This window comes from Aquila chrysaetos, chromosome 9, assembly GCF_900496995.4.
Source record: "Aquila chrysaetos chrysaetos chromosome 9, bAquChr1.4, whole genome shotgun sequence".
Classification (NCBI taxonomy): domain Eukaryota; kingdom Metazoa; phylum Chordata; class Aves; order Accipitriformes; family Accipitridae; genus Aquila; species Aquila chrysaetos.
In genome coordinates, this window is record NC_044012.1 from 21,848,076 (window position 1) to 21,875,688 (window position 27,613).

The 27,613-nt window shown below is 42.8% G+C and overlaps 2 protein-coding genes across 13 annotated transcripts in view; both read left to right on the top strand.

Annotated features, from left to right (window-relative positions):
* The window catches only part of GLG1 (golgi glycoprotein 1), an 89,837-nt gene extending 81,579 nt beyond the window's left edge, over positions 1–8,258 (top strand). Inside the window, exons 25-26 of the mRNA XM_030025052.2 lie at positions 1,686–1,792; positions 2,862–8,258. Coding sequence (XP_029880912.1) covers positions 1,686–1,792; positions 2,862–3,029 — 275 coding nt within the window. The 3' untranslated portion in view covers positions 3,030–8,258. The remainder of the gene's footprint in view (positions 1–1,685; positions 1,793–2,861) is intronic.
* Positions 8,259–8,363: 105 nt separating this feature from the next.
* Positions 8,364–27,613, top strand: part of PDPR (pyruvate dehydrogenase phosphatase regulatory subunit) — a 28,806-nt gene continuing 9,556 nt past the window's right edge. For 2 of the 12 annotated variants that reach the window (XR_005933148.1, XM_030024254.2), the window contains exons 1-17: positions 8,471–8,812; positions 9,414–9,713; positions 12,061–12,194; positions 13,157–13,238; positions 13,330–13,493; positions 14,502–14,623; positions 15,522–15,639; positions 17,025–17,174; positions 19,963–20,155; positions 21,715–21,839; positions 23,475–23,630; positions 23,733–23,866; positions 24,258–24,406; positions 25,749–25,861; positions 26,228–26,322; positions 27,039–27,128; positions 27,408–27,590. Coding sequence is in view for 11 of the 12 variants with exons in the window: in XM_030024254.2 (XP_029880114.1) it covers positions 9,487–9,713; positions 12,061–12,194; positions 13,157–13,238; positions 13,330–13,493; positions 14,502–14,623; positions 15,522–15,639; positions 17,025–17,174; positions 19,963–20,155; positions 21,715–21,839; positions 23,475–23,630; positions 23,733–23,866; positions 24,258–24,406; positions 25,749–25,861; positions 26,228–26,322; positions 27,039–27,128; positions 27,408–27,590 (2,235 nt within the window). In the remaining variant the exon portion in view is untranslated. The other 10 variants (XM_030024253.1, XM_030024257.2, XM_030024256.2 and 7 more) reach the window with 10 other exon arrangements.

The following is a 27,613-nucleotide window of genomic DNA, read 5'->3' on the forward strand; positions in this document are numbered from 1 at the left end:
ACTTACCTGCAAATTTTATGAGCATATTTTATGTTCCATCATTCATACAATTCTTGACAGTAGTGTGTGATACCAGATCTGTAACCCTTCTATAAAATCCCTCCTCAGTTAAATCCCATTGAAAATGAACTCTTCAGTCCATGTGTATTACATGGACTCATTTTTCAATGAGGTTTATCTCCCACCCTGTATCAGCTTCACACAAGATAACAGCTCCCAAGCTCGCTTATGCCAATCAGACTATCAAAAGCTTCCCTAGAACTAAGCTACTTCTCTTACAGAAGCAAATCAGTTTGATTTCACAAGATTCATTCTTAGCTAATCCCCTTGGTCCTTCTTTCTTTGTGTCTGTCTTTGTCCATGGTTGGCTTCTTTGTTTCAGTATTTTTGACAGATAAATTTAAACTGAAATCCTTTGATATTTCTTTTTTTTTTTCCCCCTCTGCTTAAACATACCATTTTTTTCTTTTCCAATATTGCAGAGGGTAGGTAATCTTTACTACATTTTCTAAGTTCACATAGTGGCTAAAGGCTTTGAGACTTCATCAACTGTTTCAAGTCCTCCAAGACTGAGTTCAGCAGGTTCAGACCACTTGAAACATGATTTATTTAAGTATTTCCTAACTCATTCTTCTCCTGTTTGAGGTCAAGCTCTTGCACTTTGTTACTGCTATTACATTAGCTAGCTGGATAGTATATATGGCTGTTTAAGGAAAGGTAGTGGGCAAAAAAGTTCTGAACTTTCCCATCTTTCTGAGTTTATCTGCCATTAAAAATAGCAGCCAACTATTTTCCTGGTCATTATCTTTTGTGCTGGTTACTGAATAACTTCCTGAAATTCTGGATATCCTTTATTTATTCCTGTTTTGTCATAATTCTTTTGACGTGTGTTCTGATGTGTTTGCACTGAAGGTATGCAGAAGTCTGTAGTTTAGAGAGGGATCTGCCTCTGAGTGTTTGAACCGATAATTGTGTTCAAAAAGTCTGGACTTAGTTTAAAGTTTGCAGCCTGTTTGCTATGTACAAAATAACTTGTCACTGCAAAGCAGAAAGCATCCAATTAGGAATTATTCAAGTAAAGCAGCATAAGTATAAAATAAAAAATTTTATGTCATTGTCTCATATGAGCACATAAAAGAGCTTATGGGTTAGCCAAGCACTCCATAGGCACACAGAACATTGTGATCCCATTTCCTTTTCACAGGACTGTGTGAAAACTCAGGAAGTTAAACCTTTCTAGAACACTTTGTTTGTCAAAAGAAACTCCTAACAAGCCTAAGGAGATAACACTGTGATTTTTCCTGAGCTGAATTTGATATTAATTCTCTCTAAAGGGTAGTGGTACGGGATTTAGAGTACAGCTCATTGAAGGTGCAAATTTATAAGATTTCATAAAATCTCAAATCACATGAATTACATCTTGGAAACATACTGTAATTTCTTTTTGGAAGTCAGAATTCCTTGCACCTCAAAATGCAATATTAATCATGAATCTTGGTGAAATTGGTAGCTTCAAGGGTACAACAGGGCTTTGTATATAGTCTGTCAGGCTGGCTAGTCTGTTTAGAAAGCTATGTAACTGTCAGCCTTTATGAGAATTGAAGTGTCCCTTTTCAGCAGCCTTCCATAGCATGTTGTTGAAGCCACTGCTTCTATTTTGTAACACAGTCTTCTGCGCATTACAGAAATGTCATGCTTAATGGAAGCTCTGGAAGATAAGCGTGTGAGGTTGCAGCCTGAATGCAAGAAACGCCTTAATGATCGTATTGAAATGTGGAGCTATGCCGCAAAGGTGAATATGTAAAGGATTTCCTCTTTTTTGCATTGGACCTTTCTGTTGCAAGCTATTTATGAAAAATGTCAACTGTAATGAAATTCTTGTCTCTGAATGAAGTTTAGCATTTTGAGTTTGGTCCAGAAAAATTGAAATCACGTCTCCTTTTTTGAACTTGTATATCTTAACTTTCTGTGTTGTGGTTTAACCCCAGCCAGCAACTAAGCACCAGGCAGCTGCTCACTCACTTCCCCCAACCCAGTGGGATGGGGGAGAGAATCTGGGGGAGGGAGGAAGTAAAACTCATGGGTTGAGATAAGAACAGTTTAATAGAACAGAAAGGAAGAAAATAATAATGATGATAATAACAATAATAAAATGACAATAATAAAAGGGTTGGAATATACGTTACAAGTGATGCACAATGCAATTGCTCACCACTCACTGACCAATACCCAGTAAGTTCCCAAGCAGTGATTGACCATCTCCAGTCAACTACCCCCAGTTTATATACTGGGCATGATGTCACATGGTATAGAATACCCCTTTGGCCAGTTTGGGTCAGCTGTCCTGGCTGTGTCCCCTCCCAACTTCTTGTGCCCTGCCAGCCTTCTTGCTGGCTGGGCATGAGAAGCTGAAAAATCCTTGACTTAGTCTAAACATTACTTAGCAACATCAGAAAACATCAGTGTGTTATCAACATTCTTCTCATACTGAATCCAAAATGTAACACTATACCAGCTACTAGAAAGAAAATTAACTCTATCCCAGCTGAAACAAAGACACAGTGTCTGGGATGCATCCTCAACAGTGCAGAATTAAACTGTATTTGGTGCACACAGGGCTTGGTCTGCAGTAGAGAGGGTCTGGGGCAATGAAATAGGGTCAGCAGAACTTGCTGTTATAAAGCAGTCTCCTGAGCAGTTCCTTCAGATGAATCGTTGCAGACCTGCCTGTTTGTGGTTCAGGTGATGTCTGACAATGACAGGAGGCAATAGCAGTACCACAGACTAAACCTGATAAATGCCAAGGGTGAGGGTCACATGGAAAGTGCAGCTTGGCTCATTTATTCCCTTCTCACCTGCAGGTTGCCCCAGCAGAAGGCTTTTCTGACCTTGCCATGCAAGTTATGACCTCTCCGTCCAAGAATTACATACTATCTGTGATCACGGTCGGCATCTGTGTACTTTTCCTCATCGGCCTGATGTGTGGACGCATCACCAAGCGGGTGACAAGAGAGCTCAAGGACAGGTAGAGCCTGGATTGCCTGCTGAAGAAATGCCTGCCCAGTGCCCAGTTTTGTACAGCCCTCCTCTGTATAGTCTACCCACCCCCTCTTGTGAGAGGAGAATAAAAAAAAAAAAAAATTAGAACAGCAGCAGGTGTTGGCTCAGTTTTCCCATCCTGGATCTCATCCACAGCATCTTCATCCTATGAAAGTTTGTGTGCAACTTTGGCAGCCCAGCCAGCAGCTTTTGTTACCCCTTTGTTAGCAGACTCTCGTTTACCTGCCTGTAGACAAGTCTCTATTGTACTGTTGGAACTGCCTTCACTCTCCAGATCAGACTGATATGACCTGCAGCGCAAGCAGTTTTTAAGTAAATTTTTAAAGAAAGACATATATCTGCATACCGACTATATGATTTAGGTAATGGTTCATACTGAAATCTAGTCATCCTCTGTGGCTGGGTGAAATTGAGGCAGGAAATTAAAAGGTAAATTGCATCTTACACCACAGTTGGCCTTGTTTTGGACATCTTGCTCATCTTATGTAAAGCATCGTCAGAGCATAGTCTTGGACAACCTAAGGACACCAGTCACTGGTGTCATCATCTAGTGAATATCCTGCTTTTGTGACTGTGGATTTTTTTGGCTGAAAGATGTCCTCCCTTTCTTCCTCTGCCACTCGCAAGATAGAATAAAATACTGAACGGGATCAAATACTCATGTGAGCTGTACAGCTTGTATTTCAGTAGATTAAAGACATGGTGTTAGGTGCGAGGCATGTAGAGCCTGTCAGTAGTGTACAGTGCTGCTGTCAGTGGGCATTAAGTGCCCTGATCAGTTACTTGGTCAACTTTTTTATTAGCAACGATGCAGTAAAATTCTAACACTCCTTTTACTTTACCCTGCTGCTGCTAAGCTATTACCCTTCTGAATTAACTGTCTAAAGATGGTGTTGACACGCTGGCAATACAGTGCTCTGTCAGTGATGCAGAAAGCGACTGAACACTCAACATGCTCTGTCTGTAAAATGGTTACTTGTGGGCTAGTGCAGTGGTTTGTAACTGGCCTGTCTGGATCTTAATGGTTTCAGTGGTAGCACTGAAGAGTGTTTTTTGTTTCCACAACTACAATTGATAGTGATAGCAACTGGCATTTCCTGGGATATAGGGCACAAGTGCTGGTCCAGAAGGCCAAGCGGGAGTGGATGGCAGGATGATAGTGTTGTATGAAAGGCAGAAACATCTGGATCTTTAAGGGAAGTAGCTTTCACATTGTTACCATCAGTGTGTGCACTCACACTATATAGGGTTACACTTCCAGAACCTGATACTCGTGCCCAAGAGCCCAAAGAAGGTGTTTTAGAAAAGCTGCACTGGTAGTTGTGGTCTCTTCTTACCATCATCATTGTTCCTCAAGTACAAGGAGGTGTGGAGATCATAAGCCACGTGCTTTGGCTGAAACATTGAGTGTGTTGGTGAAATCTACAGTGACTGCATGAGAGTCCACGTGTACAGTAGGGATATCCTTTATTTGCCTTTTAGATGTGCTCATAAAAATCATGTGCCTGAAACTGTCCAAGTTAGGCTGATGCTTGAACCATAACTTTATTTTCCCACTTAGTGCACTGCTAAGCAAGACCTGACATTTCCAGTTCTCCACATTGTTCTCTAGAGGAACAGTGGAAGTGGTTTTGAGACACTTTGGAATGTGGACCAGTTGATTCTGATGATGCTGCGTATACAGAATGGTGTATACAAAATACTGTGAGCTTTTGCTGCAGCTGAAGCTTTTTGCAAACATACCTTCATCCCACTCAGAGGATGGACAGCAAACTATTAGTGATATGGTTTTAGACTTACTATGCTAGTGAGTCTTTCACAAACACTTCCGGTTTTCTATCAAAGTATTATGAACACAAGGCAAGCAGTAGCGGAAGTCTGAGCAATGAAGGTTCAGTGGAGGATTAGCACATGATAGGGTTGCAGTGAAGTGGTTAGGTAGAACAGAAATTAAGCCTGAATTCTTTCTCTCACCCCTCTTCCCTGGTGCTAACAGAGCTTAACTGGCCCTCTTGTCAATGTGAAGTGGAGCAGAAGAGGAACAGTTGATCATGTCTCTTGAGGTGGCACAGGTGTGTAACACCACAAATGTCAGTTTGGCAATTATGAATGTATATTGTTTCACTTGACAGAGTGCTGAAATTACTGCTGTAGAGATGGGTGTGTTCACAGAGCTGCCGGCAAGGGAAGTGGGATCTCTGTGCAGCCTTGCTTGCTTGGCACGAGTCCTGCTTCTCAAAATGTCTATTGGGCATAATTAAATTGCTATTGGAGGGCTTTTTTTAAACTGTTGTGACTTTTTGAAAAGGCATTTTGTAACCTGATTAGCTTGAAAAGCCTAATTAGATGGTTTATCGTCTAGAAATAGCATCTTCCACTAAATTCCAAAAGACATTGCAGTGAAAATTGTAGATTTTTAGCCATAGTTCTGAATGTGAACCCTGTTCAGCTCTGAAGGTGACTTTGTTTACTTTCAGATATGTCTTTCTGGTTTTTTTGCTTTTTAATTTAAAGAAGGTTAAGGGTGCCTGGAGTGCTGCGCTAGGAGTCTGTGGCCTATGGTGGTGTTAGTCTATGGTCAGTGGTGTTTCTGACTGTCAGCAGGCTTACCTGGGAATTTGGTTTCAGGGTGAGTACTCTGGGATGGTGTTGTAGGTATGTGTCTTGAGGCCCTCTGAAGCAAAGGAACTAAAAACTGCATGGTTCCCTCGGATACCTTTTGTCACTGTAAGGACACAGACCCACCTTTTAAAGGTGTGACACTGGCAAAGGGTCCAGGCCATTTTATCATTGAGGATCGTTACCTCTTCATGTTTTAAAATGGGGCCTCCTGCCACTGCTAATGAGCAAATTTGCTTTTTTCATGACTAGAAATCTACCAGTCCCAGTCTTGAAACATCATCCTCCTTTTCACATATACGTGAAAATCTAGAGGTCTCAGAAGCACAGAAACCCACACAAGCGCTCTTCCTAAAATAACCTGCTCATGCTGTTGCCAACACAACATCTTGCCTGCAGGTAACCAATTTCCACTGTGGGGAAAGAAAGAAATGGTTGTAAGAAACACTGCTGTTGCCTTGGACTTGAGGAAGCCTTTTTAACTTCTCCGATCTAACTGAGAGTGCTAGATAGCTGTGATCAGCCAAGAGAAGAGTGTTCGTGTGGCAAAACCTGGGGTACCCCTTCCTCTTCATGACCCTTGCCTCTCAGTGGAGAAGGCTGCCTTCCACAGAATGCAATTTGGGAGGTGCTTTCTTTTTTTCTCCTTGTCATCACAAAACCTTCTCTTGGAGAGCTTATTCTAGATGTGGTGATGCTGATGCTCTGGGGATGTATGGAAGGGCTAGATGAGTGGGACCTAGCAAGGCATGCAGCTCTCTGTTTCCCTCCTGCTGCTGCAAGGGTTAACAAGTTATGTTTTCTAAGTGACAGCACGTGTTTAGATGACTTGGGTAAGGGGGACTGTGCATGACGTGCACCTTGTTACTTCACTCCTGCTAGCCCATTAGTGTTCATTCTTGTTGACCTTAATAAGCTTATTTATTGTTTACCTAGTGGGTCTGATCAAGTCCTATTGCTGAGTTTCAACTTGGGATTCTCCTGCCTTGCCTCTTGTCATTCAGGCTGCTGGAGTAACTCATGTGGGTGGAACAAAATGACTGGCACTTCAAATACTGTCCAGCGAGTTGAGTACATGTATGTCTGTGTCGCTGCAAAGGGCTGGAAAAGCCCTAATGAAGTTCAGATAATTCTGTAACAAAATGTAAGCATTTCACCCAGAATCTAACACTTAAATCCATGTGAATATAATCAATCTTGCTCTGAAAGAATCCACAGTAAGCACATTGTATGAAAAATAATGGAGAGAAGTGAATGTCTCTAAGTACAGAAACTAACTGCAGGTGGGCACGGAGGGAAGAAATGTGACGAGCCAGAGGGATCGCTTGAATCCCATAGTGTTGTAGAGGAATTGTGTTCAAGTTGGATGGTGACTTCTGTTAAAACACAAATTTATTATTTAGTTGAAAGAAGATTGTAGTACCTTTTTTTTTCTTTATAATTTTTTTTTTTTTAAAAAGGTAGTTTTGAGGTGTGTGTGAGTGCATGAGTGTGGTATGAAACCAGAACATTTCACCTAGCACTTCTGTCCTTATTTAAAATATAGCTCTGTGGACTCAAACAGCTGTAGTGTTGGTTTGTATAGAAGTACATTCTTAATTATGGGGTTCAAAATCTTCAAGGCAGCTCCCAGGTACTGATCTTTGTGTGGTCTCCCTGCTTGGAGGCCAGCCCTGCTGGCTCGCTTCCACTGATGAATCGTGCTTAGAGGGGACCTAAATCATGCGCATCCGGGAAGGAATTTGGCTGGTTCTGCTGTTTCTGTCCCATACTGGTGGAATTCAGCATCGTACCCACTCTGTCAAGTTCCTAAGCGCTGCCTGTATGGGACAGGGAGGAGTAATAACATATTGCCACTTACTGGCCAAAGGCAGATCGCTGTTTTCTCCTTCCACGACACCCAAATTTCATTCCACAGCTGACCGAAAGCAAAAGATCCCTTCCTGGTTGAATCGCTGCACCCTGAAATCCCACTCCACTGCCCTCCCCGTATTTACTGAGTAGAAGTGATTGTGTAGCTTTGCCTTGGAAATAGCAAACTAGGTAGGGGGAAAAGGGAAGGGTGTGAATTTTGCCCCTAGACACTTGTGCCGAACGGAGGTGATCAGAAGTTGTGACTAATGTTTGTGTTGGACTGGACAGCGTACCAGAGAAACCAGAGCCGGGTTTTGGGGGGGTGAGGGTGTACCCCAGCACACCCAGTTGTCCCCCTTGGGATGGCACCGCAGGCCCCCCCCCCACAGTGTACAAAACAGACCCAGCGGATTCCTGTTGTACAGCAGAAGCTGTTTGAACTTAGTCTCTTTTTTTTTTTTATTTTTAAATGTGACATTAACGAGACTTTTTTTTTTTTTTTTTTTTTTTTTTTTTTTTGTAATTTGTTTTCCCTTTCTGTGTATAAATCCTGGCCGGTCCTTGTTTCAGTTTGTTTTTGGTTTGTTTTTTTTGTTTTTTTTTTTTTTTACATGTCCATGCTGTGTAATTTTGAGATGTTACTGAGATTCTGAACATAATAATGTGCATTTTTTTCTGTACAGATGAAATGGGAGAATTTAATAAAAAGAGTCTGCAGGTTTTTACTTGTTGTAGTTTATTTCTTAGGGCTGGCCGTGCCCGCCTCCTGGGGGCGGGGCGGCGTCCGGCCACGCCCCCCAAACAGCCTGGCTGGGGATTGGCCGGCGGGCGGGTGACGCAGCGCGCAGGGGCGGCTGTCGCGCCGCGGCTGGCGGCCGTAAAGCGCGGAAGGTCAGTCAGGCCTCCCACTCCCCCAGGTGAGCCGGCGCGGCCCCGCCGTCCCCGCGGCCCCGGCCCGCTGCCCTGGCCCCCGCCGGGGCCCAGCCCACGCGGGGCCGCCCGCCGGCACCCCTCCTGACCCGATCTGCTCTCCCGGCGGCCCCGCAGCGCTCGGCCGCGGGCCTGCCCCGTTCCCAGGGGTCGGGGGGCTCCGGCGGAGGCAAGCAGGCCGAGGCGGCGGCTCCCCCGCCTCCGGGGCTGCCAGCGGGGCTTTCGCTGCTGCCGGCCCGCTTCCCGCCACTGACACCGTTCCCGTCAGGGTGGGAGCGGGAAGCGTGGCGGCCCGTCAGGCGCTGTGCTGCCTTCTCGATACGGATCTGTGGCGTGCGGCAGGCTGCGGGTAAGAGAAACCGCCAGCCTGCAGCAGTAACCCGCTTAGCGCAGGCACAGTGTGAAATTCCAGCTTTGGTCACTGGGCTGCGGTGTTACCGCAGTCCGAGGTCCTGGGTAACGTCCTGTGGTAAAACTAACGCTATCGGAGAGCGCGTCTCTAGTTCCTTGTTCTAGTCGCTCTGATCACAGATTTTGTTTCCTTCCTCAGGTAAAGGCCTGGCAACGTTAATAATCAAGCTTATTTGCGCCCTGTTAACCTCAGCCTTTATGAAAGATTTTCAGAGCCTGCTGGCTTTCCCTGATCCACCCGTTGCTGGTGTGAGAGCGTTCTTGCTGTTCTTTTCCAGCTTTTGCCTGGTTCTTTGCTCATTGTCAAGTCATGCTCCCATCAAAAACAAAGGTGTAATGCTCTGTACCCATGTTATGATCCAAGTTTAAATCTTAATAGCAAGACTGTTGTTTCAGGACTGAATAACTGCTCTCCTGTGTATTTACTCATCAACTTTCCCATGTCCACTTACACCTGACGCACCATGTGATGTTTGCCACTGCCAACCTTGTATATTATAAGATAAGTGGTAATGTGATTCTCGTCTTTTCCTTCCTAGAAGGAGTGGTACTGAGTTAACGTCTGAACACATCTAGGTGGTGCTTTAAGAAAACCGACAAATAGCTGCTGGGATGTTTCTCCGATTACTGGCAGATGTCCGGTGGCGAGCAGCTAACCCGAAATGGAGAAGAATGACCTGCTCCCAGCGAAGTACCTCAAGCACAGCAGAACCTTACCCAGTTTCCTTGCCAGCACAGGCACAGGTTGTCATCTGTGGTGGTGGAATCATGGGCACCTCCGTGGCATATCACCTTTCCAAGATGGGTTGGAAGGATATAGTCTTACTTGAGCAGGGCAGGTAAGGATTTCTCCAAACAAAACCAAAGAAACGGGACTTCCATATGTAGCAGCATCTGCTGTAATGTGTTATTTCTACCTCTTAGACCCGTGAATAAGCTTATACTGAACATTAGTAACGACACTTGCTACTGCTTCTCAAGCACAGGGCAGACCTGCAAGGTGAAGGGTATCCCTTTGCATGATTGTGGTGGGTTAGCCTTGGTTAAGGGCCAAACTCCCACACAGCCACTCACTTCTCCTCCTCAGCAAGACGGGGAGGAAGTAGGCTCAGAAAGCTCGCGGATTAAGATAAAGACATGGAGAATGCTTACGAGTTATTGCCGTGGGCAAAACAGACTTGCCTTAGGGAGAATTAATTAAAGAATTACTTCATTTCATGCCAGTTAAAATAGATTCAGGTAGTGAGAAACAAAAATCCAAGCATTAAAACACCACCTTTCCTTTCCCATGCTCAACTTCACTCCTGTACTCCAACGTCTTCTACACTGCCCCAAGAAGCGCAGCGGGTGAATGGGGGGGTGGGTATGATCAGTACTGGGCTCCAGTGTGAGTCCTCCATGGGCTGCAGTTCCCATCAGGAGAGCTTTGCCCTGGCATGGGTTTACCGTGGACCACAGTTCCTTCGGGAGATACCCATCTGCTCTGGCATAATCGCAGGTAATCGTGTAAAACACAATGTAGCTGGCAAAGATGGACCATTTTAAGAGTACTAAAAATCTGTGTAAATCATTCAGCCTCTATTGACGATCTCTAGAAGTAGGTTGTGATACATATATGAACAATTACACCACTAGTAAAGCTCAAAAGAGATTGTGGGAGATGTGGAGGTTATAAGCAAACATTGTTGAAACAGCGCCCTCTAAGATGGTTAAAGCCTCGGATTATCTAGTTTGTCTGTTGCAGTATTTAGTTGCCATCTGTAAAACAGCTAAGGCCATTACAGTTTGGCTGAATACAAGTCTTTGTGCGCTCCTCGGTGGATTGGATCTGCAGTCTGTGGCAGAGTACATAGATCCTGTTGAAGGCTGACTCTGCAGCCCTTAACTGTTTAGATTTCTGTTTCAGAGGTATATTTGTGTTGTTTTCATTAAGCAATTTGGGGACCTTAGGTATGAGACAGTGCTAAGACTTTAGGGGTTTGAAGAGGTGTTTATTGCAGCAGCTTCTAACACCCTAAATAGGAGCCGAACTGAGAATATTTGCCATCGAGCTTAGAGCTTCCCACCTGATGCTGCCTTCAAGAATAATTAGCTGTGGTTCCTTGACTTTGCATGGCTGGGAAGCAGGTAATTCCAGGTTCTTTATAGTTGCAAAGAGAGGAAGTTGGGTAGTCTCATCTGAGACCTTTTGAGCGGTGTCCTTCCAAGAGAAATTGGGTGCTAGGCTCCATTTGTAAGGGAACGTAATCTTTACTAGCTTGGAGCGGGGTTTGAATACCCCGTTACAGATCTTCATTGGGCTAGATGCTGTACAAGCTCAGTCTGTGTGCATGCTCAGGGAAAAAGAACATTGCACTAGCAGAAATGTCTCACAGTAAGCACAGCATGGTAAGACCATGCTTCAGCTGTTTCGGTTGTCATTGAGTAAGGATGTAGCAAAAAGAATACCTTACTCAACTGATTCTTAGGTTGAATTTCTGAGAGAATATGGACACGCTCGGCCAAAAGCAGTCTTGTCAAAGGCTTTCATAGGCAAGTGGAAAAATGCAGGATTGCTTTAGCAGCAGGAAAGATGACTTGGAAGTATTGCGGAAGCAGGTTGTGAGGGAGATGCTTAAATCTAATTGTCTTCCCCTGTCTGTGCTGCAGGGAGTTTTTAATAGGTTTATATGTCTACAGCATCCCTTCACCAAATAGCTAGATGGACAGTGGTTTAAGGGCAATTTAAAAAGGGACAAGAAATATATGTACCTATCTGTGGCAGTTGCTGCACAGTAAGAGGGACTTGTTCTTTCTGTAAACTGCAAAGTTGCAAGCTTCAAATCCAAGGTGATTTTCATTTGAGGGAAATCCTGCTTTGGAGAAAGAAAGAATCAGGTAGGCAGGTCAACTTAAGCATAAGGTAATTTTTTTTTTTTAAACTGCTTTCTTTGAAAAATTTCAGTGTTTAAGACTAGTTAAAGAGAAGTGGTTTTGGAATACAATGTATTTTCAAAAGTGAGCTAAAGGAAAAGCATTCTAGACGTTGCATTATCCCTGCATCATCCAACTTTGGTCTGACATGTTTAGGGGAGAGGTTGCTGTCTGGTTTGTGCTGTCAGCAGAGCTGCTGGAGCAGCCTTATGGGGGGTGCTCATCTCTCTGCCTGTCAGCCAGATGAGGCCTTCTTTGCAACTTCTCCTGCAGGTTGGCTGCTGGTACCACCCGCTTCTGTGCTGGCATTGTGAGCACAGCCAGACACGTGTCCATAGAGCTGAAGATGGCAGACTATTCTAACAAGCTCTACCAGCAGCTGGAACAAGAGACAGGAGTAAAAACAGGTACTGGAAGTATAATCGTGGAGTAATCTTTGGGAAACAATTGAAGTGTTGACACTGAAATATGAAGGTAATTTTACGGTATCTTAAGAGTTGGTGGTGCCTGTTCAAAAATGATACATTTGGACTGAATCAGATGGAAAGGGATGTTACTAATGTAATTAGAAGAATGGGAAGAAGGGTGTCAGATGGGCAAACCGAAGGCAGACAACCTGCAAACTTGGACAATTTTTATGTTGTCTGTAACTTGGGCAAACTTAGGTGAATTTTCACAAAGACGCAAAAAAGTCTATTGCAGTGACTGGAGCAAATGGCCCATTTTCTGCACCGATTCACTTCTCAAAAAAAGGTGGTGGTTAACAGAAGCACATGGGCAAAGCAAGGTATCTTACTCTAGTCTCACCCTGGAAATAACAAGAAAACATTGTGTTGAAATTCTCCCTCTTCCTCCAAAATGCTCAGGCATGTACCTGATAGGAAGGACTTGGTCACTGAAAGTTTTCTGCTGACGAGGACTTGTGATATATGTCAGACTCAACAAAGGTTAATAACTGTGCCTGTAATTAAGATTAGGATTAATCTATCGCAAGTGGTGGAGTCACAAAATGTCTGCGTTTAGTTGTTGAAGTTTTATTCTTCTGAGTAGTTATTAGATCACTTTTTTTGCCAGTAACCTTTCTCTTTTAAGAGGTACCATGTGTGAAGTTCAAGGGGTTTTTTATAAACATTAGTAAATGTAGTAGAAAGAGTTAGAACACAAATCAAAGTTAAATTGCTTTTTTGAAAAGTTGACTAATGCAGTTTTTAATTACTAGCTGATAAGTGTTTAAAGTTATTTGGGGATCTGGGATTTCCAGGCTCCTGAGTAGTGGAAGCAACGGGTCTGCGATTAAAGCAACGGGTCTGCGATTAAAAGGTATGCAAGATCCTGTCCAAATCTGACTTGACTTTGGTCATTGTCATAGGGTACATGAAGACAGGCTCTATTTCACTGGCTCAGACTCAGGATCGACTAATCTCTCTGAAACGCATTGCTTCATCACTGAAGTACGTATAAGCAGGAAATAAAACTGATCTTAAGTTTGCACCAGCTCTCCTGCAAGACTAATGACAGCATTTTTCTTATGTTCTGTGGCAGTGTAATGGGGATACCTTGTGAAATTATCACCCCAAAGCAAGTGGCACAGCTCCACCCACTGATCAACATCCATGACCTTGTGGGGGCCATGTATGTGCCAGAAGATGCACTTGTGTCATCTGCGAATGTGAGTCTGGCTCTGGCAACTGCTGCCTCACGGAATGGTATGAGGTTTTTTTATCTACAGAGTGCTGTCCTGCATGATAGTTATCTTCTTAACATAAAAGAAAATTATGTTCTGTATCTCTTTTGGTATTCTAACTGAGCACTGAAGACCAAAACTTGGTTATTTCTGTAAGGTTCAGATTCTTTAAAATCTACTTTTTCTCAAAAAACAGGCTGATTTGTTTTTTAACCTACTGAATCTTTACAGATCTGCTGTGATAGATCAAGCACCAGTTTGTTGTCCTTACTGGTTACATATTTCTCTGAATAAGCACACACTCTTTTATGATAAAAACAATCCTTCATAGGACCTGACTCAAAATTACACTTCAAAAGAGTTTTAATTACCTACAAAGGAAATGGTGTGACTGAGCCCTTGTGGAATATTTCATTGGGCACATATGCTTTGGAGATGGGTTTGGAAATGTAGTAATAAATGCTGTTTGCCCAGCACTTTGGCAAATTTGGAGTGGTCTAAAAGTGGGAGAAAGGTTAGATGTGATAACAGATGAAGCTCATTAAGGATGAAAGTCCATCAGATTGGAAGAAGCAATTTAGGAAGGTAACCTCTCTTAGTTTCTTTTAGTCCAGCTTTTTTTGCATACCTTTAATTGTTTTTTTCACAAAATGACTGATTTTCCATAAAAGAAGCAGTCTTGTCATCTGAAACTACAGACTTTGTCACATAGAGGAATGGTAATGGAAAGAAATCCATAGCTGAGACTCTTTTTCATGTTGTTGATACTAGGCTCTATTTATCACCCAGATTGTCACATGGGAAAGAATACTGTAACTCTTCACAGTTTCAGCCTTGAAATTAAGTACAAACTGTATGCATGATGTTTTACAAATCACAGGGTTTCACTTAAGAATTACTGCATCAAGAATAGAAATTTTGTCTTAAAGAGAAAATAAGCATTTAGGTTAAGTTTAAGGGTTAAATGTTAGCAGCCTGACATATTAGAAAGAAGGCTTGTGGTATACTGACTTTCTTATGTCCTCTTCAGGTGTCCAGATTCATGAAAGGACGAGTGTCAGTCATGTCTCGGTCCAGAAGGGTCGTGTGACTGCAGTCGAGACCGACAGAGGACAGATTCAATGCCAGTACTTCGTCAACTGTGCTGGCCAGGTTGGATTACTAAAATTTTTCTTTCTTTTTCCCTTTGGTTAAGAACACATTCACTTTCCTCAGGGTTTTTCGGGGGTTTTTTTTTTGGTTGGTTGGTTGGTTTTTTTTATCGTTTGTGCTTTGGCTTGGTTTACTGGAGTAGATCAAAGTCATGTTATTCAGCTTCTTAGACCAGCAGGGCTGTGAAGGAGGAGAGCAGTGCTTGCTGTTTGCTTGACACCAAAGGCTGGGTGTTGACCTGCTAAGGAGCACCCCGCAGCTTGTCGGTACAGCTCTGCCCATGGTCTCTTTCTGTGGGGTGCACCCCACCCATCTGACAGGAAGAATTTTGCTTTGGCTCTTACTGAGACAGTTAAGTCTCTCTACCCTTCTCTCTCTCTCTCACCCATCCTCCCACCCCCCCCCCCCTTGAAAATTCCTTTGTTTTTTTTTCCTCCCCCCTTAGTGTCATGTCTTCTCCACTGTGAAAATACATCTGACAATTGCTGTTTCTCAACTAGCAGCTGGCTTTCTTGTTAGTATGGGGTCTTCACGTCTCAGCAGTACAGGCACTGAAATTCTGACTGTTCTGCTTCTAGAGGGTGAGCCTAGTGTTGACTTCAGTGTACAGATCTTATTTTGCTTTTGTATTGTAAGTTGATACTTCTTAATCTCGAGTCAGGGCCCCACTTTTCTAGAACTTATGTGCAGAACAGAAAAATAGTCTTTGTCCTAAACAGTTCAAATTTTAAGCAAAGAGAAAAAATGTGTGTCTGTTTAAGATTTAGGGGACTAAACCAAATCTTATTTGGCCTTTTATGAAAGCAAACACACAGACAGGACCTGTGCTTTTGTCCTGTCTTTTTTTATTGGAGTTAGTTTTCTTCTTTTGTATTCTAACATACACTTTTTATTTCAGTGGGCCTATGAGTTGGGCCACTCTGGGGAGGAACCGGTCAATATCCCACTCCATGCCTGTGAACACTTCTACCTCTTGACACATCCTTTGAAGGAACCTTTGGCAAGCAATTTACCAAGTAAGGATTCTTCAGCTCTACCTCACTTTTCTTGGTGAATTATATCTACCTTTCCAAGGCAATGCATAGCTTATGACATAAAGGCCAACTAAGGGCTATCAGTTCTCAGCTTTTTTGGGATTGTGACATACATTCTAGCTGAATTGCTCTGAATATCCTCTTTCAGTGGTAGAATCTCTTTCCTTACTCTTGGGGAAAGCTTTCGGTGCAGAAATTGATTTTCAGAGTTGGTCATCTTAGCAGGAGAATGACCTTGACTCTAGCTTGACTAGTAGGTGTGTCTGAGACTTTGATTGTTGCATTTGTGGGCTGGAAAGGGTGCTAGCCTTAGCACTATGTTTTCCTTGCAGGCTGCTGTCCCCAAATGGCCCATCTATTCCTTTCCTTCAACAGAAGCTAAGGCTTTACAATGGCATTTACATGTCTATGAGCTGTAGGGGCAACCAAACACTTGAGGTAATTGCTCCTCCCCCATGTTCTGGCTTTTGGATATCTTAAAGAAAAGCCCTTTTGTTTGAAAACTGGTTGGGAAGTAGAAAGCTTTGCTTATTTACTCTCACTCTTTAGCAAGAATTTCTGCTTCTAGTGAGTAATGTATGTACTCTCCAGGGGATTCAGCTCTCTGACCAGGGTCCCTGAGTCCTTCACTTTTACTTGACTGAGTAATTAAAAAAAACCCATATATATCTATATATTCACACACACACACATATATATATTCACAGCTTTTCTGTACATGGAAAAAATTGCTATGGAACATGTCAGGTGGAGGATCATAAATGCTTCAAGTTGACACTACCACTGGAAAAAGCAATCCAGACCTGACTGCTTGTCCTCACCCCAGTGCTGCCCACCTTGTTTGTGCTGGTGGCCTGCAGCAAACTGGATCAGTGATCCATCACCATTAAAATAAACTGTTCTTAGTATAAGAAGAGAAAGAGGGGGAGGGCAGGACATCTGCTGGTGGAAGGTCTGGTCTTGGGTGCAGTTCCAGTGGAACTAAGCCAGTATAATAGCTTATCAGTGCCACAAGGGATCTGACTCCCTCATGTGTCCTCCTGCTCCTGGTAACACTGCCCTACTGGCTTGGGTGCTCTTCAGGTTCAATTCAGTTTACTGTGATGCCCAGAAGTTAACATGCATGGTTGTGGTGGGAGTTCGTGCTTGCTTAGTAATCTAAACTGGCTCACCAAGGTGTCACGTGAGAACCAGAATGGTGTGAAAGTGTGGGGTTGGGGGACTGAGTCTGTCCCTTCTCATGTCAGGAGGTCGCTGGCTTGGCCCAGCCTGTCACCAGACCCCATCATTGGTGTTTGTGGAACAACAGCCTGAGACAGCTATCCCTTATCTCAATTCCTTTCCCACCTCTTTTCTTTCCTCTGCAGCTATTGTGGACCCAGATGGCAGGATCTATATACGCAACTGGCAAGGTGGCATCCTCTCGGGAGGCTTTGAGAAAAACCCCAAACCCCTCTTCACGGAGGGACGGAACCAGCTGGAGATTCACAACCTTCAAGAAGACTGGGATCATTTTGGTATGTTAGGGAGGAAGGATAACCACAGCAATGAAACACGTGGCTTCAGCAGAAGGCAGAGTTAGCAACAATGCAGGCTGCTGTTGACCAGCTAGCATGCGTCTGCCTTTACCTGAAAGGTGTGGGAATGATGAAAGTTCTCTCAAATTCATTCATCTCTTCATTTGTCAGTAATTTGCGTAAAACCCCTTTACCAAGGACTACATTGGCATCTGTGTAGTGTTTAAAAACAGTAGCTAACCCTCAGCATATATTAATTTAGTCTAGTGCAGCGAGGTACTACATAAACTTTCCAGCACTCTTCTGCCATTTCATTTGATTTTTGACTGTCAGTGCCACATGCTGCTCCTCTTGTGACACTGTAGGTCAACACTGTTGACCTACCATGTAGCCATGGTATTTTGTTTCTGCAGCAATCTTCGGCAGTGACTGCCAAGTGCATTTCCATCGGTGGCGGTTGCTTTGTGGGCAGAACTTGGTATTGTTGCTTCCCAGACTTCATCCCACCATTGACAGTGGTGGTTTATTATATTCCAAATGTTCTGTCTTTTTCTTCCCTTTTTATATATAAATATATTTTGTTTATATATCTTTTTTATTCTGTTTTTATATTCTGTATGTACTTTTACATGGAGGGCTCTTTCTGTAGGAAAGAACACAGCATGGTCTGTGAGTCCTTTCCTTTTTTTTTTTTTTTATGCCTAGTAAGTTTATGCATGCCCTCTCATCTTAAAATTTGCTTTTTTTTCAGGGATCCAATTTTCCCTTGTGTCAGAGTTCTTTGCATCCCTTGTGAATGCGCATGCCTCTGTGACTAGGCACGGATGGATTTTCACTTGATTTCTTTCTGCAGTGGTAGTATGTTCTTCCAGCTACTCCCTGGGTTATATTGATTAATTCTACCTTCATTTCTGTGAGATACCATATTGATACCATAAAAGTTTAAACTCCAGGGGGCGAAGCCAGGATACGGTGCAGTTTTGTGCTGGCATATGCTAGAAGTTTTTTAGATCTATAGATGCCTACAGACTTGCTTGAGGATAATAGCTTCACTAATGAGTTGCTCGAGCTCTGCACCCGATTCCTTTTTGGTACTGCTGAAATTAAAAGGCACTGCTTGCTGGCACCCACAAATTGCCCAAGTTTCGGAATCAACTGCATGCTATGTTCCAGCATTACTCTTTTATCAGTTCAAACATACCAAACAGTTGAGCCGAGTCAGAGCTTACTCAGCCAATATTTGATCCTTTTCTAGGGCTGCAGTTTCTGTGGTTTGAGCTCTTGCGTTACTGCTTTCATCTCTTTCATTGGAACACCTTTTGATTTTAAAATAGCCTGTACAGTTGCTTAAATGTTGGGCTGGTTATGAGAACAAATCTAACACTGATCCCTCTTTTTATCAATAAGAAAAAAAAGTCTGTAACTACAGGCTCTCACTCTGGAATTCTAATGCATGAGAGAGGAATGGGAAAGAGCAGGTCAGAAAGACTGTTTCTGTTTGTAACTTCATAGGTAATGTGAAATCTGGTTATTGTACTGCTTGTGTGTAAAGCTGAGGAGTGTTATTAGTGCTGTGTCTTGAGTGCTTTTATCTGGAGTACTATGCAGAGGTAACTTCTGGACAAGAAAAACAAAGTAGATAGCTTATCCCTTTATTAATGCTTTCAAATGTCAGACTGTGAAGAATTGCTGAAGGACGTTTCCAGCAAGACTGGGTAATGAAGTGGCAAGGAAATTCAATGAGGATAAATGTGAAGTGATGCAAGTGCATGGGGGTGTGTGTGGATGGTCTTATTTTGACCATAGAAAATGATGGGCTTTGAACTGACCTTGGGGTTTTATTAGTTCTGTGAAGATAGCAGCTCAGTAACAGCCAAAGCAAAAGACAAGTTAGCAATTATTAGGAAAGGGGCAGAAAACACAATCATTATGCAACACTAAATCCTTGGTTTGCCAGATACTAGGTGTTGTTCTAGGCTCTCTATCTCCAGAGGGTATCATGTGACTGGAGAAGGCCTGATGAAAGAGTAGCAAGAGGCTGATCAAAACTTGGAACAGTTTCCAAGCGAGGAATGACTTGAGTGGGCTGAGAAAAAGAGATGACAGAAGGGAAATAAACAGGGGTCTATGAAATCTTGAATGAGATGGACAGGATAGATGGGGATCTCCTGTTCACTGTCTATTCTATTATGCCAACTGGGAAGCATCAGAAATTGAGTGTGAATTTCGAAACAAAAGGAGGTGATTCCTCATATGACAAATACTAAATACGTGGAACTCCTCGTCAGCATCTGTAGGATGTTTTCATGAGTTTGGGGAAGATCCCTTAGAAGAGAGATTGATTTAGGGATTACTAAATAGGGAAAATATATCAGGTTTTTAGGAAATCCTCAGAGCTGATGTGGTTAAGTGCAGGCTGGCAGAGTGTGTGGGACAAGCGTCATATAGATTTGCCTGTTCTTACTCCTCGCTAGGTATCTATTTGATGTCTATTCCTATTGTTTTCCCTAACAAAACTGAACACGCTCTTGCACTGTTGAAAACAATACTGGGCTGTTGGTCTGGATCAGTATGGCTGCTTTTATGGTATGCTGTGTGATCCATTTCAAGTAGTTTGATTCCAGCAGGTAAACGGTTTATCCTGCATTGAAACATGGAAGCAGTTTCCATCTGTTCAGGTAACAGCATGCCTCTGTCATGCTGTCTAGTTCGAAGGTGAAGTAGCTGAAATGCGTTGAGACTGAAGGCTGTGACTTTTTATATTTTTTTTGTTTGTCTTGGATCCTAGAGCCACTTCTGAGTGCCCTTCTGCGCAGGATGCCAGATTTGGAGGCTCTGCAGATCATGCAGTTAGTGAACTGCCCAGAGTCCTTCACACCAGATATGCGGTGCATCATGGGAGAGTCGCCCACCGTGCGGGGTTACTTCGTTCTGGCTGGCATGAACTCAGCTGGTATCTCATATGGTGGGGGAGCAGGCAAGTAAGTGGTTTATCACTGTTACATGTGTAAGTAAGGTTTTAACCAAGAAAAGAGACTGCTCAGGTGATCCTTCCGTCTAGAATGTTTTGGTCAGTATTTCTCACCTCCTCTTTGACAAAGACTCCTCTTTTGTTTCCAACTTGAGTGAAGGAGAGGAGCAGTTGCTATGTTCTGATTATGTTCTCCTGCGTGTATTCCAAATCTGTGTTGGACTCTCCTCCTATCCTGCACACCTCTCCTCAGGCATCACATCTTGGTGATCAGCAGCCTGCTGGGGATCAAGTAAGCTTCCTTAGAGCTAACTGGTCCGATTTTTTTTTAATCTACTAGGAAGAGATAAAAGCTTAGCAAAGCATATATTCCCTCATCTTCTGTACTCCATGGTCCCCTTTAATTTATTATTTGATTGAAGTCCTTAGATCATTCAAGTTGACACAGCAGTTAATTTCTCTGAAAGCAGAGTGAATCTGTTGCAGATGAAGCACCGCATATGTGATGCCAGTGCTGCCAGTTAAAGACTGTTAAAGACTCTCCTCTGCCAGTGAGATAGGGGTGGAATCATTTCCCGGTAAAATCCAATACCTGTGTTAATGGAGGTACTTTGACAGGCATGTAAGTGTGATCCCAGCAGCAAAGTTTCTTGCAGAATGATCATCAGTCCCTCTGCCATTTGATTTTGGCAACCCAGCATCTCTTCTGCCGTACAGCCTTCTTAACAAACTGCTCATTTTTCATGGCAGGTGTTAGTATCTGCATTTGTCTCCATTAGTTTCTGTCCATTGTCTGATAATTTAACTCACCAGGGAAGCAACTCTTGGTTTTTTTTCTTTGTCATATAAAATATCGAGAATCTTTGCGGTGAGGTTCTCTAAGAATCAAAATAATTTCTGAAGGTAAAAGCATTATTTGTCCATTTGTTGCTACAGCCTCAAGATAAGCAGCTTAGCTTGCTAATGTAACTTTTAATTATCGATCTCAAACCCCTTTGTTTTTCTGTTTGCTGACTGTGAACAGATCCTTCTGCTCTGCTTTGGTCTGAGCTGCCTTTGTCCTTTAGCTCTGGAGCATGCCTTCCTCCTTCACTGCTAGAAGTGTAGCTAAACATAACTTGGCTGGCACCTCGTGCTGAAATGAATGCTGTCACTGATGGTTTGTGGCTGAGCCTACACCAGGTACTGAAAAATGACAAAGCAGTCAGCCTCTTAACTCCAACCTAAACGTACTCGGCACCTCCTTTTGTAGCGTAGCCTGAGGACTTGACACAGTGTCAGCCAGGCTACCTGTCCAGGCTCTGGCTTCATTTACATGTCCTTAACTTCCTGCTGCCCTATATGTTTCATCCTAATGGGAAATTAATAATTTGGAAATCTGGTGGATGGGTTTTATAAAGGGAAGCCTTCCAGATTCTGCTAGTATTTAGAATACCACGTTCATTGTCTTCTCTCTCCCTACTGCAAGAAATTGTCGTGTCCAAATTGGCTTGCTTCTGACTTCAAAGGTAGACTCTTTCCCTTAAGACAGTGGCTGATATCTCAGTCTTTCTTTACTTCTTCCATCAGGTACCTGGCAGAGTGGATGGTAAATGGGTATCCATCAGAAAATGTCTGGCCTCTGGATTTGAAACGTTTTGGTGCCCTTCAGAGCAGTCGCACTTTCCTCCGACACCGTGTGATGGAAGTAATGCGTAAGTGAGGTGTCTGCATTCAGTGCTGGCCAGGATGTCCAAGATTTTCCTCTTTAATGCGCTGTCTCTCCTCTGTCATCTGTCTGAGAACCATTTTCCTTCTTCCTGGCCGCCTTTGTGGCAGTACAGCCTCTTCCCAGGAGAAAGGAAAGGATGGGGTTTTTTTGTATTAGTGCTGTTCTTATTAACTTTTCTTAAAGAAATGCTGTTGGTACCGTGCTTTCTTATATTCCTGTGCTTTGCCTCTGGTATGTGGAAATTTGTGCCTATCTGTATAGGACTCCGGCCTAATAAAACAATGCCAAGATCTTAACTGGGAATATTAGGCTGTCTCGAACATTGTTATTCTTTGCACATCATTACAGTGTGGAAATACCATCACCTCCAACTTATGAGTATGTGATCCAGTTATCTTACATCATTCAGGAAGTCTTCATAGACATATTCTGCTTTCTCCTGTCAAAGTTCGTGATAAATACGTTGCAGAATAAGATTTCAGGTGTCATTTTTCTTGTCTAAAGCCATACTTAGTTTCCTCCTATTGTTTGATTATCTGTCCTGAGGTAATGTGGACAACTTCTTTTCAAGATACAAATAGAAGTATGAAGTGCTCCACAAGTTGCATAACAGGAACAATTATATGAATACCGAGTCTAAACTAAAAACATGTGTTTGGGTGAAAGCAGAGAAGTTGGGTAAACCTCTTAGCCCTGCTATATCCAGGAAATAAAAACCTTACGCTTTGACCTTTCTCCCAGAAAAATCACTTTATACTCTTGACATTATTCTGCAGTTGCTTTTCAATACAAATCTCAATTTTGATAGCTACAGAATCACTCTGGTTTTTACAAGATAAGTACTGTATTCAATTTCTGCAGTGTTATGTTGCAATTCTAATCTATTCTTCCCTCTACCCACTCTTTCAGGAGTACTGATACCAGATACTGCCAATAAAATCATTAAATAATTAGCTATGAGGCAAAACCAATAGATATTCGGCTTATCTTCAATTTTAAGCAGTTTATGACTTACTTAGAAACTTAACATTTATAAAGAAGTATTCAAACATCCTTGGGTTATTACTCCTCACTGGTAACCAGGGAGGATGCTAAACATTTATTAGGGTACTTGTTTTCTAAATAAGAATACTCTATATTGGCTGAAAAGGTATAGGAGCCATTTGGAAAAGCTTCAGTAATTAGAAAAGGCTGAACTGCCAATATTTAAGAAGCTGAATTAGATGATCCTTGTAGCTGTGGGCTGCCTACTCCAGCATTAGTATTGTCAAAATGATAAGTGTCTGATATAGTGTGCTGTCAGGGAAGGATCATGCATGATTAATGCTACTCAACATGACTTCATGAAAAATAGAGAGTTTTTGTTATCTTGACAGTATTGTCATGAGACCATAAATATCTATAAATATAAATGTTCTGTGCAAATATTGTTACTCTGATTTTGAATAGCTGTAAATGGATCAAAACAGATTTGTCGGTTTTCAAAAACAGAAAAGGAAGGTCAGAACTGTTTTGAGGGAATTTTATTAATGGTTCAGATATTAGTAAGTACTGATAATCTGGAAGATAATTTCAGATAATCACTTTGCCTAATAACAGATATTTGTGACCATTGCAGCCCTCATGTGTGATCTGAAAGTTCCCCGTTGGGACTTTCAGACTGGCAGGCAGCTGCGTACTTCACCATTGTACGACCGTCTGGATGCACAGGGAGCTAGGTGGATGGAGAAGCATGGATTTGAGAGAGTCAAGTATTTTGTCCCACCTGGGAAAGGTGAGATCATATTTCCCTCTGCCTAGTGCATCCCTACTGGTCTATGTAAGATCTTAGTTCATCCAGTTTATGAATTCTCCCTTTGATTCTTCTTTACATTAGATCTGCTGGATTTGGATCAGAGCAAAACCTTTTATAAACCAGACTGGTTTGATATTGTGGGTTCCGAAGTCAAGTGCTGTAAGGAAGCGGTTTGTGTCATTGACATGTCATCTTTTACCAAGTTTGAAATAAGCGTGAGTACCTAGGAAGTGACAGCATCAGCCTGGTAGAGGTGACCTTAGTTTATTATTGACTGCTTTTGCAAAATTCTATGTGTCCTATTGAGGATAGACAGAGGAAGTCAAGCTGTGGGACCAAATTCAGGTTGTACCACAGTATTTAGCATAGATTACTTTTTGTCTGCCAAAGGCCCAGTTTATAGAAATACCAACTTAGTCTATAAATAGAATTTGATCTCTGGCTCTATGTCACTATTGTATCCTATTATACTCGAGACATCAGTGTCACTATCATTACAAATTGAAAGAATTTGGGCCAGGACGTTGATGCGATCTTACACTGCCCCAGTGGATTTGTATTGCTCAGAGAGCTTGTCTGATTTTCTCTCCCTTTCAATTCATGTAGTCCACAGGAGATGAGGCCCTGGAGAGTCTGCAGTATCTCTTCTCAAATGACCTGGATGTGCCAGTTGGGCATGTTGTGCATACAGGCATGCTTAATGAGAAAGGAGGTTATGAGAATGACTGCAGCATAGCACGATTGAGCAAACGCAGGTAGGTATGCAGACAGCATCTTTATCCATCACCCTCTGGGTGTTAGAGCCTTTAAGAACCTCTTAATGGAGATCATGAACTTTTTTTCCCCTCTGTAAAGAACAAAGAAAAGTCTTGATTCTCCTCTTATGTTCCTAATTCAGTAACCCAAATGAGAGGGAGCTCCTGAATTTACCAGTATTGGGGAAAATATGCTTTTTTCTGGGACTACAGATGGACATAGATTTCTACAAAATGTTAGGCCTTTAGATGTTTAATTTCCTCAGTTGAAAGACAAATTGTTTTCAGCAGTCATTAGAGTTTATTAATTTAGGTAATCATTCAAAGTGCAAACCAAACAGTTCCTCATTGGCTCCTGGCCAATCTCCTCATTGGAATTGCATGCTGAAAATACTACTTTTTGATTATTTCAGCTTTCATTGCAGTATGGGTACTCTAATTCTCAGCTCTGCAGTCTCTCGTGATTCTTTTTTGTGCTCTCTGGTGCAAACTGATATGATCACAGGATCTCATCCATAGACTCAACAGTTTGGGCCCTCTTTGGCATTTAATAAAAAAACATTCTCATTTTAAAAAAACTTCTTCATGGCCATGTCGCTGCTGAATGTTGGTTTTATTTCTCTGGACTGTTTTCTATGCGTGCTTTCATTGTATTGGTGTGAAAGCATTCTTCTTTCCTGCTCTTTAATTAGAAACAGCTTTTCTTTCTCTTCCTCTTCTGTCTGCTTTCATGTATTGCTTAAAAGTATTGTCCTTCTCTGTGTGAAACCAGTAGCTTTCCTCCTTGCCTAGTCATTTCCGCAGATGTTATCTCTGTCAATAATGTACTTTAACTCGCAGTTTCTGTGAAAGAGACTTACACAACAAGTAGCTCATTTTCACATATCAAGTGGAGTTCTGTTTTTGGAAACTGTTAATAATAACCACCATTGTTTGTGAAAAGACTTTTGCTGAAACAAGAAATTGCTGTGTGAACCAAGCACTCTTCTGACTGTCAGAGTAGGCAGAATCATTGGTGACGAAGAGCTGCAAACACCTCCTGTAAAATGATTGTGACTTTTGAGATACCCTGTGAACTTTCTGTGGCAGTGCCTGTGTTCCTTCTCTAGTCACTTCTTGTCACCAGACTGCTGCTAATGCTCGAAGGCTGAGGTTTCTTGTCATGACAGATGTGATGGCATTGATCCAGAGACTAGCTGTGGTTTTCATGAGCCAGTGTGTTTTGGTCTCCTGTTAGCTTGGAAGCTGCTGAATGGCTCCAGTAGTTCATGGACAAAGAATGAACTGAATCATCTTGTGGCTGTCCATTCATTGTTTCTTGGTTTCAATTTGTCTGTTCCAGCTTCTTCATGATTTCCCCTACTGACCAACAAGTCCATTGCTGGGCCTGGCTGAAGAACCGCTTGCCCGATGACAGCAACCTGACCATGGAAGACGTGACCTGGAAGTACACGGGTAAGAAATCACTGAAAGTAGACCTCCTAATACAGCCTGAAATCACAAATGGTGTCTGTTCTGCATGCCAATTAATTGTTTGAAGTGTCTAGAGTGGTGACTGGGTCTCCTTTCCAAACAGCTGGATGAACACCACAATTCAGAGACTTCCTTCTAGCACGCCATGAGCTGGGAGATAGCTTCCCTTTCCTGTGGACTGTCAGGAGAGAGAGTTTAATGATTCTTTCCTCCATTCTTAAGTGTAAATGTACCTATTAGTTCAATAAGCACTAAGACTTTAGAAACTGGGGCATGTGCATATGCAAGTTAGACACTGAGCAAGACTTCTCCAGTCTCATCCTAATACTGTTATCTTCCCCTCTTTAGCTCTCAATCTGATCGGCCCCCGTGCTGTGGATGTCTTGTCAGAGTTGTCATATGCCCCAATAACTCCAGAACATTTTCCCTCTCTCTTTTGCAAGGTGAGTGACTGTGCTTCTTTCCTCCGCACCCTGCTAGGTTTTTCGAAGCATGTGTGGAAGGACGGGAAGAATTATGTTTTGGGTAGTTAGAGGGGAATTTTAGATTTACAAATAGGTTTACTGTAGTTACTGATCTAGGTTGGTAATGAACTCACTAGGCTCAGTTTAACTAGTTCTCTTTAGGTTCTGCTTGCTAAATATATAGGTGATTATGCATTTGTTTTCAATATTCCACTCACTGTAGGCTTGATGCCATTTGATATCTTGGCATATTTCATATAATCAACTATGAAGCTGTCAGTCAGAGGGGCAGCTAGGATCAGTGACCAGGGAGTCATTGTATCCTGTCACGTTAAAAGGCTAAGCAGATAGCTGCTCTTCAATTATTGTCTCGTATCTGGAATACAAGCCTGTGTCCTGACCTAGTTCCAAGGCTTATTGCCAAGTGTCATGAAGTGATTAAGAAGTCTGGATTTTAAATTTAAATTCTTTGCATGTAGTCACTAGGGAGAGCTGTGGTTCAACAGTCAAGAGTTTTTGAGGGGTTTCAGCCTTTACCAGGGCAGGTGCACCTGCCACAGTATGTGCTGGTGGTGAACTGTAGTGAGGAAGGGGCAAAAGGGCTGGCCGGTGTGGTTTGCGTTATGCCTTGTGCTCCTTCTGGATCTCCTTGCTGTGTTCCAGTTTGGATGATTTCACCCCCTCTGATTCTGCAGGAGATGAGCGTGGGCTATGCTAATGGCATCCGTGTGATGAGTATCACTCACACAGGAGAACCTGGATTCATGCTTTATATCCCCATAGAGGTAAGAGTACACGGTAGCTTTAGCTAATTAAAACAGTTGCTTGCATGCATAATCAGAAACACTTTCCAAGTTGACTCAGCGTAATGAAATGTCTGGTTTGTACCATGGGAAAGCTGCCTGCAGGCACGGGGGGCAGTTTCCCTGCTTTGTGTTGCATTCTAGTCCGGCAGACGTCTTGTGCTCCAGCAGCAGGGCACAGTAACATGCGTGGTGGTGTCAGGTGCTGTTGCTCTCTCCTGGCATTTGTCTGCAGCTCTGTGTTTCACCCTTCCTTTGCAGTATGCCCTTCACGTGTACAACGAGGTAATGAACATGGGACAGAAGTATGGGATTCGGAACGCTGGTTATTATGCACTCCGCAGCTTGCGCATTGAGAAGTTCTTTGCATTCTGGGGCCAGGATCTGGATGCTTTTACCACTCCTATGGAGTGTGGACGCGAGTTCCAGGTCAAGCTGGAAAAGGTACACCACCTCCTGCACTGGGG